This window comes from Leopardus geoffroyi, chromosome E1 (assembly GCF_018350155.1).
Source record: "Leopardus geoffroyi isolate Oge1 chromosome E1, O.geoffroyi_Oge1_pat1.0, whole genome shotgun sequence".
NCBI classification, from domain to species: Eukaryota; Metazoa; Chordata; class Mammalia; order Carnivora; family Felidae; genus Leopardus; species Leopardus geoffroyi.
The window spans coordinates 54554160-54567130 of record NC_059330.1 but is presented as its reverse complement, the minus strand read 5'-3'; the positions used below and the strand labels follow the sequence as shown (position 1 = coordinate 54567130).

The 12971-nt window shown below is 50.1% G+C and overlaps 1 protein-coding gene across 4 annotated transcripts in view; it reads right to left on the bottom strand.

The window, feature by feature from the left end:
* Positions 1-12971, bottom strand: part of DNAI2 (dynein axonemal intermediate chain 2) — a 28765-nt gene that overhangs the window by 5650 nt on the left and 10144 nt on the right. For all 4 annotated transcript variants that reach the window (XM_045490808.1, XM_045490811.1, XM_045490809.1 and 1 more), the window contains exons 5-9: positions 10765-10907; positions 9689-9802; positions 6094-6233; positions 4869-4991; positions 2623-2846 (exon numbers count right to left, since the gene is read on the bottom strand). In XM_045490808.1, coding sequence (XP_045346764.1) covers positions 2623-2846; positions 4869-4991; positions 6094-6233; positions 9689-9802; positions 10765-10907 — 744 coding nt within the window. The remainder of the gene's footprint in view (positions 1-2622; positions 2847-4868; positions 4992-6093; positions 6234-9688; positions 9803-10764; positions 10908-12971) is intronic.

Below are 12971 nucleotides of genomic sequence, written 5' to 3'. Positions count from 1 at the left end.
TGATCTCACAGTTCGTGAGTTCGAGCCCCGAGTCGGGCTCTGTGCTGACGGCTCAGAGCCTGGAGCCTCCTTCGGATTCTGTGTCTCCCTCTCTCTCTGCCCCTCCCCTGTTCATGCTCTGTCTCTCTCTGTCTCAAAAATAAATAAAAAACATTAAAAAAAAATTTTTTTAATTAAAAAAAAAATCTGTGCTGACAGTTCAGAGCCCGGAGCCTGTTTCGGATTTTGTGGCTCCCTTTCTCTCTCTCTCCGACCCTCCCTGGCTCACACTGTTGCTCTCTCAAAAAGAAATAGGCATTAAAATTTTTTTTAAAAATGGGCAATGGACTTGAACAGGTGTTTCTCCAAAGAAAACCTACCAATGACCAACAGGTACATGAAAAAGTGCTCAACATCACTCATCGTCAGGGAAACGCAAATCAAGAACCCAAGGAGATAGCTCCTCACCCCTGTTAGAGTGGCTATTCTTTTTTTTTTTTTTATGTTGATTTTATTTTTGAGAGAGAGAAAGAGAGTGCAAGCGGGGGTAAAGAAGACAGAAGGAGACAGAGAATCTGAAGCAGGCTCTGACAGCAGAGAGCCAGACATGGGGCTCGAACTCAAGAACCATTGAGATCATGACCCGAGCCAAAGTAGGAGGCTCAACCAACTCAGCCACCCAGGTGCCCCTAGAGCGGCTATTCTTAAAAAGACAAAAGATGGGGCGCCTGGGTGGCTCAGTCGGTTAAGCGGCCGACTTCGGCTCAGGTCATGATCTCACGGTCCGTGGGTTCGAGCCCCGCGTCGGGCTCTGTGCTGACAGCTCAGAGCCTGGAGCCTGTTTCGGATTCTGTGTCTCCCTCTCTCTGACTCTCCCCCGTTCATGCTCTGTCTCTCTCTGTCTCAAAAATAAATAAATGTTAAAAAAAAAAATTAAAAAAAAAAGACAAAAGATAATAAATGTTGGCGAGGATGTGGAGAAAAGAGAGCCATTGTGCAGTTGGTGGGATTGTAAGCTGGTGCAGCCACTGTGGGAAACAGTAAGGAGGATCCTCAAAAAATTACAACTAGAACTACCATCTGGTCCAGTCATGGCATTTCTGGGTCTTTATCCAGAGGAACTAAAACCAGAATCTCAAAGAGATATCTGCACCCTCATGCACACCGCAGCATTATTGACGACAGCCAAGATATGGAAACAACCTAAACGTCCATCAGCAGATGAGCAAATAAAGCAAATGGGGTATATATTCAACGAAATATTATTCAGCCTTAAAAAAGGAAATCCTTTCATTTGCAACAATGTGGATGGACCTGGAGGACATTCTGCTAAGCGAAGTAAGCCAGACACAGAAAGCCTGCGTGATCTCACGTATATGCGGAATCTAAAAACAAAGTCAAACTCACAGCAGCAGAGACTGGAACAGTGGTTGCCAGGGGCTGGGGCGGGGGCGAGGGGGGGGAAACGGGAAGGTGATGGTCGAAGGGTACAAACTTTCATTTATGCAACATAGGTCAGTTCTGGAGATCTAGCATGCAACATAGTGCCTCTAGCTAACGATACTAGACCAAATAGTAAAATTTGCTAAGAGAGTAGATCTCAAGTGAAGGGACCCCTGCCCACCCCCCCACCACAAGGAGGTGGGAGAGAGGTGATGGATATGTTTATGGCTTTGATGGTGGTGATGGTTTCACAGGTGTAACTTAGCCCCAAACTCACAGAGCTGTAGGCATTAAAGATGTACTGCCTTTTCTGTGTCAATGACACCTCAACAAAAGGGTTGAATATGTATGTGTGTGCATATATATATATATATATATATTTTTTTTTTTTTTTTTTTTAATAAATCTTCCCAGGAGATCTTGATGCAACCAGATTGGGGAGCCACTAGAATAGAACATGCTCGTTAGGGTCCACAGCGAGACCAGCACTGCAGAGTCTGTGACAGCGTGAGCTAGAAAGGAACCCCAGATTGACACACAGGAAGGCTGAGAGGGCACCAGTCCCCCCACCTGATGCCTCTGCTCTGGTCTCTTGGCTCTGCCTGCATTGCAGCATCTCTGTGCATGTGGCACACCCTGGCTCACCCAGGGGCAGTGAGACCACCCTGAGGGGCTCAATCTCATGCCCCCCCCCCTTGGCCTCTCCTCTGGGCAGACTGGGAAAGCCCACAAGCTTCTCCGATCCAACTACAGCGCTCACAGCTGTGTCCCTCTCTGCTCCTATGTGCCCAGCCTTGCATGAGGGGAGACCCACCAAGCTGTCCTGATGAGGTGCCCAGATTCTCAGTCCAAGCTTCCTGGGTTCAAACCCCACCTCAACTCCTTACCAGCCGGGAGAACAGAAGCAAGTGGCTTTGCCTCCCCATGGCTCTGTCCCCTAACACACACAATGAGGGACAAGAGGATTAATGCTACCTACTTGTAGGGTGGGCTTGAGGGTCATGAAAACACCCAAGGCTGTTATTATGACTAACACAGGCTGTTTGAAGCACATTCCTTTATGAAGTGGCTGGATTAGGCTCAGGTGTGCATGGAGGGGTGTTCTGGGTGGACACGTAGAGGCTCAAGGCACTCCTGGGCTGGCTCCCTCTGTCCCTCCCACCCTCCTACATTCCCCTCCAGCCCCAACCTCCCTCTTACTTGGTCCACATGATGGACGACTCCCGGCTGTCTTCTGACCAGATGCGGGCGGTCCAGTCGCCGACAGTCAGGAAGTTCTTAGGGTAGAATGGATTTCTCTGGAGGGCATAGATGGGGCCATGGTGGCCTGAGAAGGTGCACACGATCTTCTCGGCTGACGTTTTGGCCTTGCGGTTGCAGGAGATGACAATGCCCTGCTCGGTGCCCACCATGAACTTGGTTGGCTGTGGAAGGGGTGACACAGGAGTGAAAGGTTCCATGAAACATCAACTCAGGGTTTATTGTCATGGTTAGCAGCCTTCTGGAGTCAGATTGGATGCGTCTAAAGGTGCTGGAAGGGACCTTCATGTAAGCTTATGCTCAGGCTGTTGCCCAGCCCCTCCTAAGGAGCTGGCCTTGCCCTTCCTGGCTTCATCAGGCCCCATCCTCTGTTAGAACCTGCTCAAGGGCGCCATGTTTAATGAAGCCCTCTCGACTCTTCTAGACCTTGGAGAAACTCATCAGCAGCTACGTGATACATACCTCTTCAGGTAGCATCATTGTGTCCACTAGGCATTTTGCCATAAAGACCCCGAATGTCTGTTTATGGAAAACGTGAATGATTGAATGAATAATGTAAAACAGGAGTCTAAAAAGTCCCCTCCCCCAGCCTTCAGTTACTTCCTGAGAAACTGGGCTATACTGTATACCCATATTCATCCCACCTTTATTCACAGCAGCTAAGAGGTAAAAAGCAACTCGAGTGTCCCAACCCAAGTGACATGGATGGATTGACAAAATGTGGTCTATACCTACAGTGGAATAAAAAGGAAGGAAATTCACGGCTTTAAACAGGAAGAACATTCGGACACACACAACAATGTGGGTGAACCTTGAGGACATGATGCTCAATGAAATAAACCAGTCACGGGAGGATGAATACCAGAAGAGTAGAGATGGAAAGTAGAGGGGCCGGGAGAGGAGAAATGGAATGTGAAGAGACACAGCTCGAAAGGCCCAGAAAAGCAAGTAATGAAGTAAAACGCAAGGCTCCTGCAAGCTAGTGATGGAGAGAAGTACCCAGATCCAGATGGCCTGCCATGCCTCCACCCTTGGACTTCTTGGTGGGGTTGGAGTGGTGAGCCTGGACCTTGAGTCAGAGCCCTGGGTTTGAGCCCCAGTTGCACCGTGTCCTAGAGCGTATGACTTACCACACTAAGGCTCATTTGTTTGTCTGGAAAGGAGGGACAATAACATTATGGTACAAGATGGTCGTGGGCGATTACGCAAGCTCATCACTGGAGGGAGTTACAAGTGTCCAGCACACAGAGTGTGCTCAGTGACAGGCATGGGAGAGCTGGGGGACTACTGGTGGTATTGTCATTACATCAGGCACTTGCTCTAGAAGTCCCTGATTTCAGGACAGAATGCTTTTCTGCATCCGCCCCACACTGACTGTCATGCCCAGCGTTGGGGGTCAGTTAAATTGTCTTCCACCTGACTTCCCCAGCGTTCCTCCCCCAGCCTTGGGTGAGGGCTCCTAGGGCAGGGGTGAGGCCAGAGCATCTCCAGCTCCCAAGAGCCTGGGAATTGTGTCACATGACCTGAAAACAAACAAGAGATGATCCCAAGGGGGAGCCAGACCTCGGCTTCGGTGACACATAAGCCAGGAACAAGCCCAAGCCAAGAGTTATCTGGGAAAGTTGTTTTCTTGCTTTGGTGGGAATCCTCATTTGCTGCTTCTAGAAGCTTCCGTCCTTTGACACTTTCATGTTACTGCTCAACTTTGATCTTTCTTTACCATTCCTTCCCATTGCTAGATGCTCTAATTGTGCCTGTGCTCTGGTTTTCCAAGGAGCCTCCTCTGACCTCATTTCCCTCTCCAACACCTCTTCCTTCCCCTCAGACTGTGAAGCGACCCACACTAGGCAGGGGCAGGGCCTGGGCTCTCCATGTTGGTCCTGGGCGGGGCTCTTCCTACAGAATGGGGCCCTTCTGGAATCCTGTCCTCTGCGAAAGCTTGCCTTCTGTTCAGCACAGCTGCTACCCAAGCAGTGACTTTGTGTGAATGAGGACTGGCTTCCTTCCTTGAGAAGCTCTGCTGCCCCCTGCTGGAAAGTTCCTGGAAAGACCACACACAAGCCCGACGACCACAGGAGGGAGGGCGCTCCATGCCGCTGTTGGGTGCGCGTGGTAGACGCTGGCTCCACCCGGCTCTGGCTGCCCCAGCATTGGAAGTCGGGGAAGGGAGAGCCGGGAACACTCACCAAAGTAGACTCGAACTCCAGGGAGATAGCCCCCAAGGCATTCTCCAGCTGCTCCTTTCTGGCAATGTCCAGGATCACCACCTCGGTGGGTTCGCTCATCTTTCGGATATCCCACCACATGACCTAGTGGGAGGGCGGGGCAACTTTGAGGCCGGAAGTCCCGTGATTCTCCTAGCTTTTGCCTTCCCTACCTTCCTGGGGCCAATCACTGGGGCCAAAGGGGTGTGTGTTAGAGATGACCAGCGATCCGTAGGACAAACACACTTGGAGAACCACTGCTCTGGCCCCACAGTCCCAAACCTGGCCGCTCATCAGGGTCACGGGCAAGCTTCATAAAATCCAGATGCTGGGGCCTCACCCCAGACCTACTGCCTCAAAATTGCCAGACGTGGGCTCTGGAATCTGAAATCTTTTTTTTTTTTTTTTTAATTTACTTATTTTGAAAGAGGGAGAGAGTGGGGGAGTGGGGGAGGGGCACAGAGAGAGGGAGAGAGAGAATCTCAAGCAGGTTCCACATTGTCATAGTGGAGTCAGATGCAGGGGCTCGACCCCATGAACCGTGAGATTGTGACCTGAGCCAAAATCAAGAGTCAGATGCTTAACAGACAGCCACCCAGGTGCCCCCTGGAATCTGAATTCTTAAAGCCTCCCACAATATGGTAATATATAGAAACATTATAAATGCCCATATGCTTTGATCAAGAAGTCCCACTGTACATTGGAGATGTATCTTCACATGTGTGCAAAAACTTAGATACAAACACACTCTGCTACACAATCATGACATTAAAATCCACTGAAATAAATTTTGGCATACCTAATGCAGTTCCTAACAGGCACGAGGCAGTGCTCTGTGAAATATGACATCATCTTCAAGATACACTAAATGAAAAACGTCAAATGCAGACCAATGCACGAGGTGTGCAGAAAGAGTGAGGAAGACAGATGTATTTGCTCCTGTCTCCAGCGGCAGCCCCTGAAGGCGGCCATGAGAAACAGATGAAGGTGGGTGCCTACAGGGAGGGGGGCCGGGAGGTTTGTGGGCAGAGGTGGGAGGAAGGTGTTTCCCCGTCTGCCCTTTTTGCCTTCTGGACTTTGTTCCATGTGCATGTATTACCTACTCTTCAATTTGAAAGTAAAATGCAAAAGGAAACGATCCCCCAGGGGCTTCTGGAGGGGAACTGGGGAAGTGTCACTGCTCCCCACACTGTGGCCGGCTGGCTACCTGCCCGTCCGTGGATGCTGAGAAGCACTCAGTGCCCGTCTTCGACTGTAGCCAGATGCTGCCATACACGGGGTCTCGATGGCTGAACTCAATAGTGGACAGCTCCGCCACCAGGCTGCCCTTCCGGGTGTCCCAACAGGCTGGCAGGGAGAAGAGTGAGGGCAAGGTGAACGGAAGCCCAGGCTTCTTCCTCTGCGCAGGAAGCAGGGGATGGAGGGATGCTGCTTCTCTTGGTTTGGCAGGTATGTAGTTTTTTTTTTGTTTTCTTTTTTTTTTTTTTTCAGAAGCAGGGCTCGGTCCTAACCTGCCTGAGTTTCCTCCCAACCCCTGAAGTTCCCACACAATCTCTATGGAAAGACTCCCAGAGTGCAAGCTTCACTCATTCCATTGAGTTCCTACCATGTGTTGAGCACCACACTACCTCGGGAAGCCACTGGAAATAAGACCATCCCTGTCCCTGAGAGGCAGGAAGGGGGACCTGCTGTGATTTTCCTGGTGGGGAACACGTGGGGGTGGTCAGGGAGAGCTTCTTGGAAGGAGTGAGAAGGATCACGGACTGAGGAGGAGCCTGGGATGGCAGTTGGGGGGGGGGCGGCCAGAGAGAAGAGTGTCTCCACCCCCAAAGAAAGGTTCCTGAAAGTAAAAAGTAAAAGGTAAAAACACTGCAGCAAATCTCTTCTGCTACATAAACTCCCTTTTACCCTCTGCACTTTGGCTGCCCTGGATGGGAATGCAGATCACAGACCCTTTATTCAGATCTGTTACAAGGGCTTCACCTCTTCTGCTTTACCAAGAAAGCCTTGAAGCTTCTCTCGTTTTTGTCCCGGCAGATTTTTTATTTGGGGGCGGGGAGTGAGACAGAGAGCAGGGGAGGAGCAGACAGAGATGGGGAGAAAGAATCCCAAGCAGGCTCTGCACTGTCAGTGCAGAGCCCGATGCAGGGCTCAAACTCACAACTGTGAGATCATGACCTGAGCCAAAATCAAGAGTTGGATGCTTAACCAACTGAGCCACCCAGGCACCCCGGAGAAGCTAGTTTTGTAAGAGAGCAACAAAATAACTCAATCCATAAGTTCTGATTTATGGACTCCAAGTCCGAGACCTTTGCCCCTGGACAGGACTGGCCCAGAGATGAGCTTTCTTGGCCAAGTTTGCTCGGCTAGGGACAGAGCAGCGCTTGGGGGTGGGCCCCCTGGCAGCCCCTCTCAAAGGTGGCACAGCCCCGGAGCCCCTGCTGCTCTGAGCTGGCATGAAGAACCCTGAAAGGGGTTATGAATAATGAGCAAGGCAAGCCTCCTGAATAAATCATGGCACAGTGGCTCGGCTCCAGTCTTCTAGAGCCCTGGCACCCAGGTAATTTGGCAGGGAGATGTGTGGGAGCCCACATCTATTCCCAGGGAGGAGGTGGCAGGTCTGAGAGGGGGGTCAGAGGCCTCAGAAGAGTGTCTAAGAAGTTTCCCAGCCATCCAGCTCCTACTCTGGGAGGAAGAAGGGTAAATAAAACAACATGTGAGGGTAAGACGGGAGGGGGCTCTTTTCATGCCCAAGGTCAAGTCAGGCCTGGGATGCAGTCAGGCTGAACGTCCACTGCTTGGGGGCCAATGTGGCAGGCAGGCAGACAGGGCCCATGGGGGCAGTTTCCTTCCAAGCTCCCTAAGGATCCAAATCCCAGTTTTCTAGGTGTTCCATCAGCAAAATGAGCCAAGCAAGGACCTCTGAAAATTTTCTCCATAAAAGCAATGAGAAAACGGGCAACAAAGTGAGTCAACTTTTTCAGGACAACTTAGTCAAAGGCTTGCAGCCATCCAGAGAATGCTTGTTCAGGAGAACCAGCCGAACGTCGGTAAGGACACTGAGTTTTGTGGCGTTTTTAACTTGCCCTAGTTAAGACCCCATACTCTCTGAGTCCCATGGTAGCCTTGAAAAATAACATTCTGCCTTCCCGGTGAAAACCGGCTGCCTCACAGCAGCAGGAGGGGTAATCCAGCTGAAGTTCATTCACAGTTTTCCAACCAAAGAACGGTGACTATATGAACTGTCCGGTGGATCCCTGGATGACCATGTCCCTCCCCACCCCCTGCAAGTTATCTGTATTTAACCTGACTTAGAGCTTGCTCCGTGGGAAAAAAAGAGGCAACTGTTAAAAATAATGATAATTATAGGCAACTGATTAACTTTGCAGTTTCCTGAAGTGGTAGGTAACAGCAGACTATCCAAAAGGCTTAAAAGGCAAGCCCGGAGGGGCACCTGGGTGGCTGGTTGGTTGAGCGTCTGACTCTTAGCTTCAGCTCAGGTCATGATCTCACAGTTCGTGGGTTTGAGCCCTGTGTCAAGCTCTGTACTGGCAATGTGGAGCCTGCTTGGGATTCTCCCTCTCTCTCTGCCCCTCCCCTGTACTCACTCTCTCTCTTTCAAAACAAATAAGTAAACTAAAAAAAAAAAAAAAAAAAAAAAAAAGGACAGGCTTGGAGAACAAGGTGTCCATTGGGATGTCCACTGGGGCTTTGAAAAGCTCCACCATTTGCCTGGAGATCTGGAAGGCCACATGCCCGGGTAGGGCTGTGTGCATGCCCAGAGCTGTGCACTCGCTCAGGAAAGAACTGAGGAGGCCCTAAGCTGTCGCCTCTGCTGACCCTGAGGCTTTGTGCAGAGGCGCGGGTGGGGCCGGCAGCTGCCCCGCGGAGTGTCGCGGCCATGCTCAAACAAGCACACAGAGGCTCTCGGCAAACACTGGTTGCCTACAGGTGCTTGAGGAAATCTCTGTCCCGCCACTAAGCTAACCAAGCAGAGAGCATGGCGGGCACACGTGATAGAGTGCAGACTTCACAGAATTAGATCAGACAATTCACTGAAGAAACAAACAGCAGCAAATAGCAACGAACACAAAGCCTCCAGTGGTACAAGTACCTGATTTCCAAAACTGTCACTTTATATTGTGTAAAGAGAGAAATTTTCAACAAAAAAGTTACAAGATATATAACGAAATGAGAAAGTGTGGCCTATACACAGGAAAAAAGGCAATGAATAGAGACTGTCCCCAAGGGAGCCCAGCTGTTGGACTTACTAGACAAAGACTTTAAATCATTGTGTGTTTTTTTTAATTCTTTTCTTATTACATCAGGATCTCTTTATTTTTTAAAAAATTTTTTAATGTTTATTTTTGAGAGAGACAAAGACAGAGCATGAGTGGGGGAGGGGCAGAGAGCGAGGGAGACACAGAATCGGAAGCAGGCTCCAGGCTCCGAACTGTCAGCACAGAGCCCGATGCGGGGCTTGAAATCACAAACTGCGAGATCATGACCTGAGCTGAAGTCGGACCCTTAACCGACTGAGCCACCCAGGTGTCCCTTGACCTGTAGTTTTCTTAAAACTTGTTATTCTGAACTGGTCTTAGACTTACTTGAACTGTTACAATTGGAGACACTGCTGAGCTATCAGCAAAGCCTGACTACCCGGATGTCTGGAGTTCATCCTCTGTGGGAAGTCCCCACCTCACTCTGTGCTCCCTGGGAAGCCCGGCCAGGTACTTGGGCCCTGGCAGACAGCAGCGGGGGGCTGGGCTTGCTCCCGGTTAAGCACCTGGGTCCCTCCTTACCCAGCTGCCCGTTGTAGCAGCCTCCCAGAAGCACGTGGGAATCTTTGGGGTTGTACTCCAAGGTGACAAGAGGAGACGATGGCTTCAGGACGATTTCAGGCTTGTTGGGATTTTCTATGAAACAAACAAACAAACTGATCCCTCCAAGTCTGGAAAGAAAAGAACGGGGTCAAACAGTTTAACCCTTCCTGAGATGGGTGATGGTAGGGGGATGTCTGGAAGTCCCTCCTGTCTTTCTCCAGGCTGCAACCTCTAGGTCCTGGGGGCCAGAATCTGGCACTCTTGGCCCTAGGGGCTCTTTTAGTGGTTTTATTTTTGGTAATCAGCAGCGTGTGTGTGTGTGCGTGTGCACGCACACCCGTTTTGGAGATTCGGTAGGAAACCGGGTTTTGACCCCAAGGTTTTTCCATAAATCCAACTCTCCCTGACTTCTCCAAACCAGTTTCTTTGTCTGTATAGTGGGGCTAATGAAGGAGTCCACCCCCCTTGCCCCCTAGAGCTGTTCAAAAGCATAATGTGCTCAGTTCTGAGCTTGGCACTCACACCTACTAATAACGGCTAACGTTTATTTTCACAATGGCCACGGTGACGGGATGTCCTACAGTGTATCGTCCACCATCGCTGGCCACCTGACAAGGCTCGTGCCCTTAGAGTGAGTGCTTCTGTCAACAACGGTCCCTGCTCCCAAGTGGACATATTGCCCCTACTGGCCATGAATTAAGGACCAATGCCAGGAAAGTGGAACAGAGGTGAGTCCCCTTCTCAGTCCGCTGGGGACTCCATCTGAGTCTGTGGAGTCTGGGATTGGGATTCCATGGGGTTTGGTCTTGAATGCCCTGATCAAGGATCTGGAAATGAAGGGAGTTTCCTGCTTCTGATATGGCTCTGGTTTGGCTGCTCCTGAACCCAGACAAGGAAGGGATGGGCAGCTTCCTGGGGTCCCTGGTCCCTCCCTAGAAGGGACCGGCCCTGTGAGAGTCCCCTGCCTGTGGCTTCTACCTTCCACTCTTGTGCTTTGCTAGCCTCTGCCCTGCCCCCTCAGTTTTCCTGGACCCCCGGACCCTTCCGCTTCTCACCCAGGTCCCAGATGTACGATTCATGGCTCATGCCCTTGGGCGCACGTTGAAAATTCAAGCAAGAATATGCCACTGCCAACTTTCTGTTGCCATCAGGGTGCCAGGAGAGGTGCGTGGCTGACCGCTTGATTTCCTGGGGATCCCTTTACAGGAGAGGGCAGAACACTGGCATGGAAGGCTCCCCACACCTCTTATTTACTCAGTTATATGTCTAAAAAATTCAAATGTATTTAAGCAATCACATTCACTCGGAGAAATTTATTTTTAAGAACAAAGTTTAGAAGAGCCCTTAATCCAAACCCGGATCTCACCAGCCATAAATAGAAGGTAATAATAAAAACTAAACCAGTGGGAACAAAATATCAAATTCCAGTCCAATATTTCCACTTGCTAAAAGTTTTGAGCCTGAAGCCTGATTTCCCATTGCTATTACAACGAAAGGGGAAGAGGAGAATCCAGCAATCCTCCTCCTTGGTATTTGCCCAAAAGAGTTGGAAACTTTTGTCTAACAAAACATTGCAGGTGAATGTTTCCAGCAGCTTTGTTCATAGCTGCCCAGACTTGGAACCAACCAAGACATCTTTCAGGAGGTGGAAGGATAGATAAGCTGTGGTCCATCCAGACAGGGGAATATTATTCAGCATTAAAAAGAAACGAGCTATCAAGCCATGAAAAGACACAGTGGAAACATAATGCACGTCACTAAGTGAAGGCGACCAGTCGGTAAAAGGCTACATACTGTATGATTCCAACTATGTGACATTCTGGAAAAGGCAAAACCATGGAGACAGTAAAAAGATCAAGCGTTAGCCAAGGGCTTGGGGGTAGGGAGGGATGACTAAAAGGAACGTGGGATTTTAGGGCAGTGAAACTATTCTATATGATGCAAAACCCACTGAGTGGGGCGCCTGAGTGGCTCAGTCGGTTAAGCGTTCGACTTTGGCTCAGGTCATGATCTCACAGTTCGTGGGTTCGAGCCCCGCGTCGGCCCTGGGTTGACAGCACGGAGCCTGCTTCAGATTCTATGTCTCCCTCTCTCTCTGTCCCTCCCCAGCTGTGCCCTGTTTCTCTCTCTGTCTCAAAAATAAACAAATATTGAAAAAATTAAAAAAAAAAACACCCCACAGAGTATGCAACGCAAAGAGTGAGCCCTAATGGAAACAATGGACTTTGGGGTGCCACAGGTTGACTGTTGTGTCCCCCAGATTCATATGTTGAAACCTAATGTCCAATGTGATGGTGTTAAGGGGGTGGCTGTGGGAAGTGATTAGTCCTCGATAAAGGGGCTCCAGAGAGCCCTCTCACCTCTTCCGCCATGTGACTTCCGGCAGTGAAAAAATGGCCGCCTATAAACCAGGAAGTTGGTCTTCACCAGACACAGAACCCAACCACCTTGATCTGGGACTTCCAGCCTCCAGAACTGTGAGAAGTAAGCTTCTGTTGATTATAAACTAACCAAGTTATGGTACTAAGTACCAGAATGCTGGTTCCTGACGGTGACAAAGGCCCCACCCTGGGGCAGGGTGTTTGTGGATGGTCAGGAAGGCTGTGTGGGCTCGGGGCGGAGGGGGCGTGGAGGAACTCTCTGTACTTTCTGATCAGTTTCGCTGTGGGCCTAAAACTGCTCTGAAACATCAACTCTTACTTCAAAAAAAGAGGGGAGGAAGGAGAATGAGCAAGAAGTAAAAAAGAATTAAGCACTGGGGCGCCTGGGTGGCGCAGTCGGTTAAGCGTCCGACTTCAGCCAGGTCACGATCTCGCGGTCCGTGAGTTCGAGCCCCGCGTCGGGCTCTGGGCTGATGGCTCAGAGCCTGGAGCCTGTTTCCGATTCTGTGTCTCCCTCTCTCTCTGCCCCTCCCCCGTTCATGCTCTGTCTCTCTCTGTCCCAAAAATAAATAAACGTTGAAAAAAAAATTTTTTTAATAAAAAAAAAAAAAGAAAAAAAAAAAAAAAGAATTAAGCACTTAATGGCCCAAACTGAGACTTTGCCCATGAAGTAATCAGAAGGGATGAAGGAAAGTGGAAAGCAAGATACCCTTCTTGCCCTATGGTTTCTCCACTTCACTCCTCCCCAGGAGCACGGTTAGAAGGCTGGGATCCAGGAGACCTTAGTTCCATCCCTGGTTGGGTCACCCCTTCCCCCTCCCGTGTGCCCTGGGCACCCGCCCCTCCCTGAAGTCAGTCCCCTCATCTGTCAAACATACAGG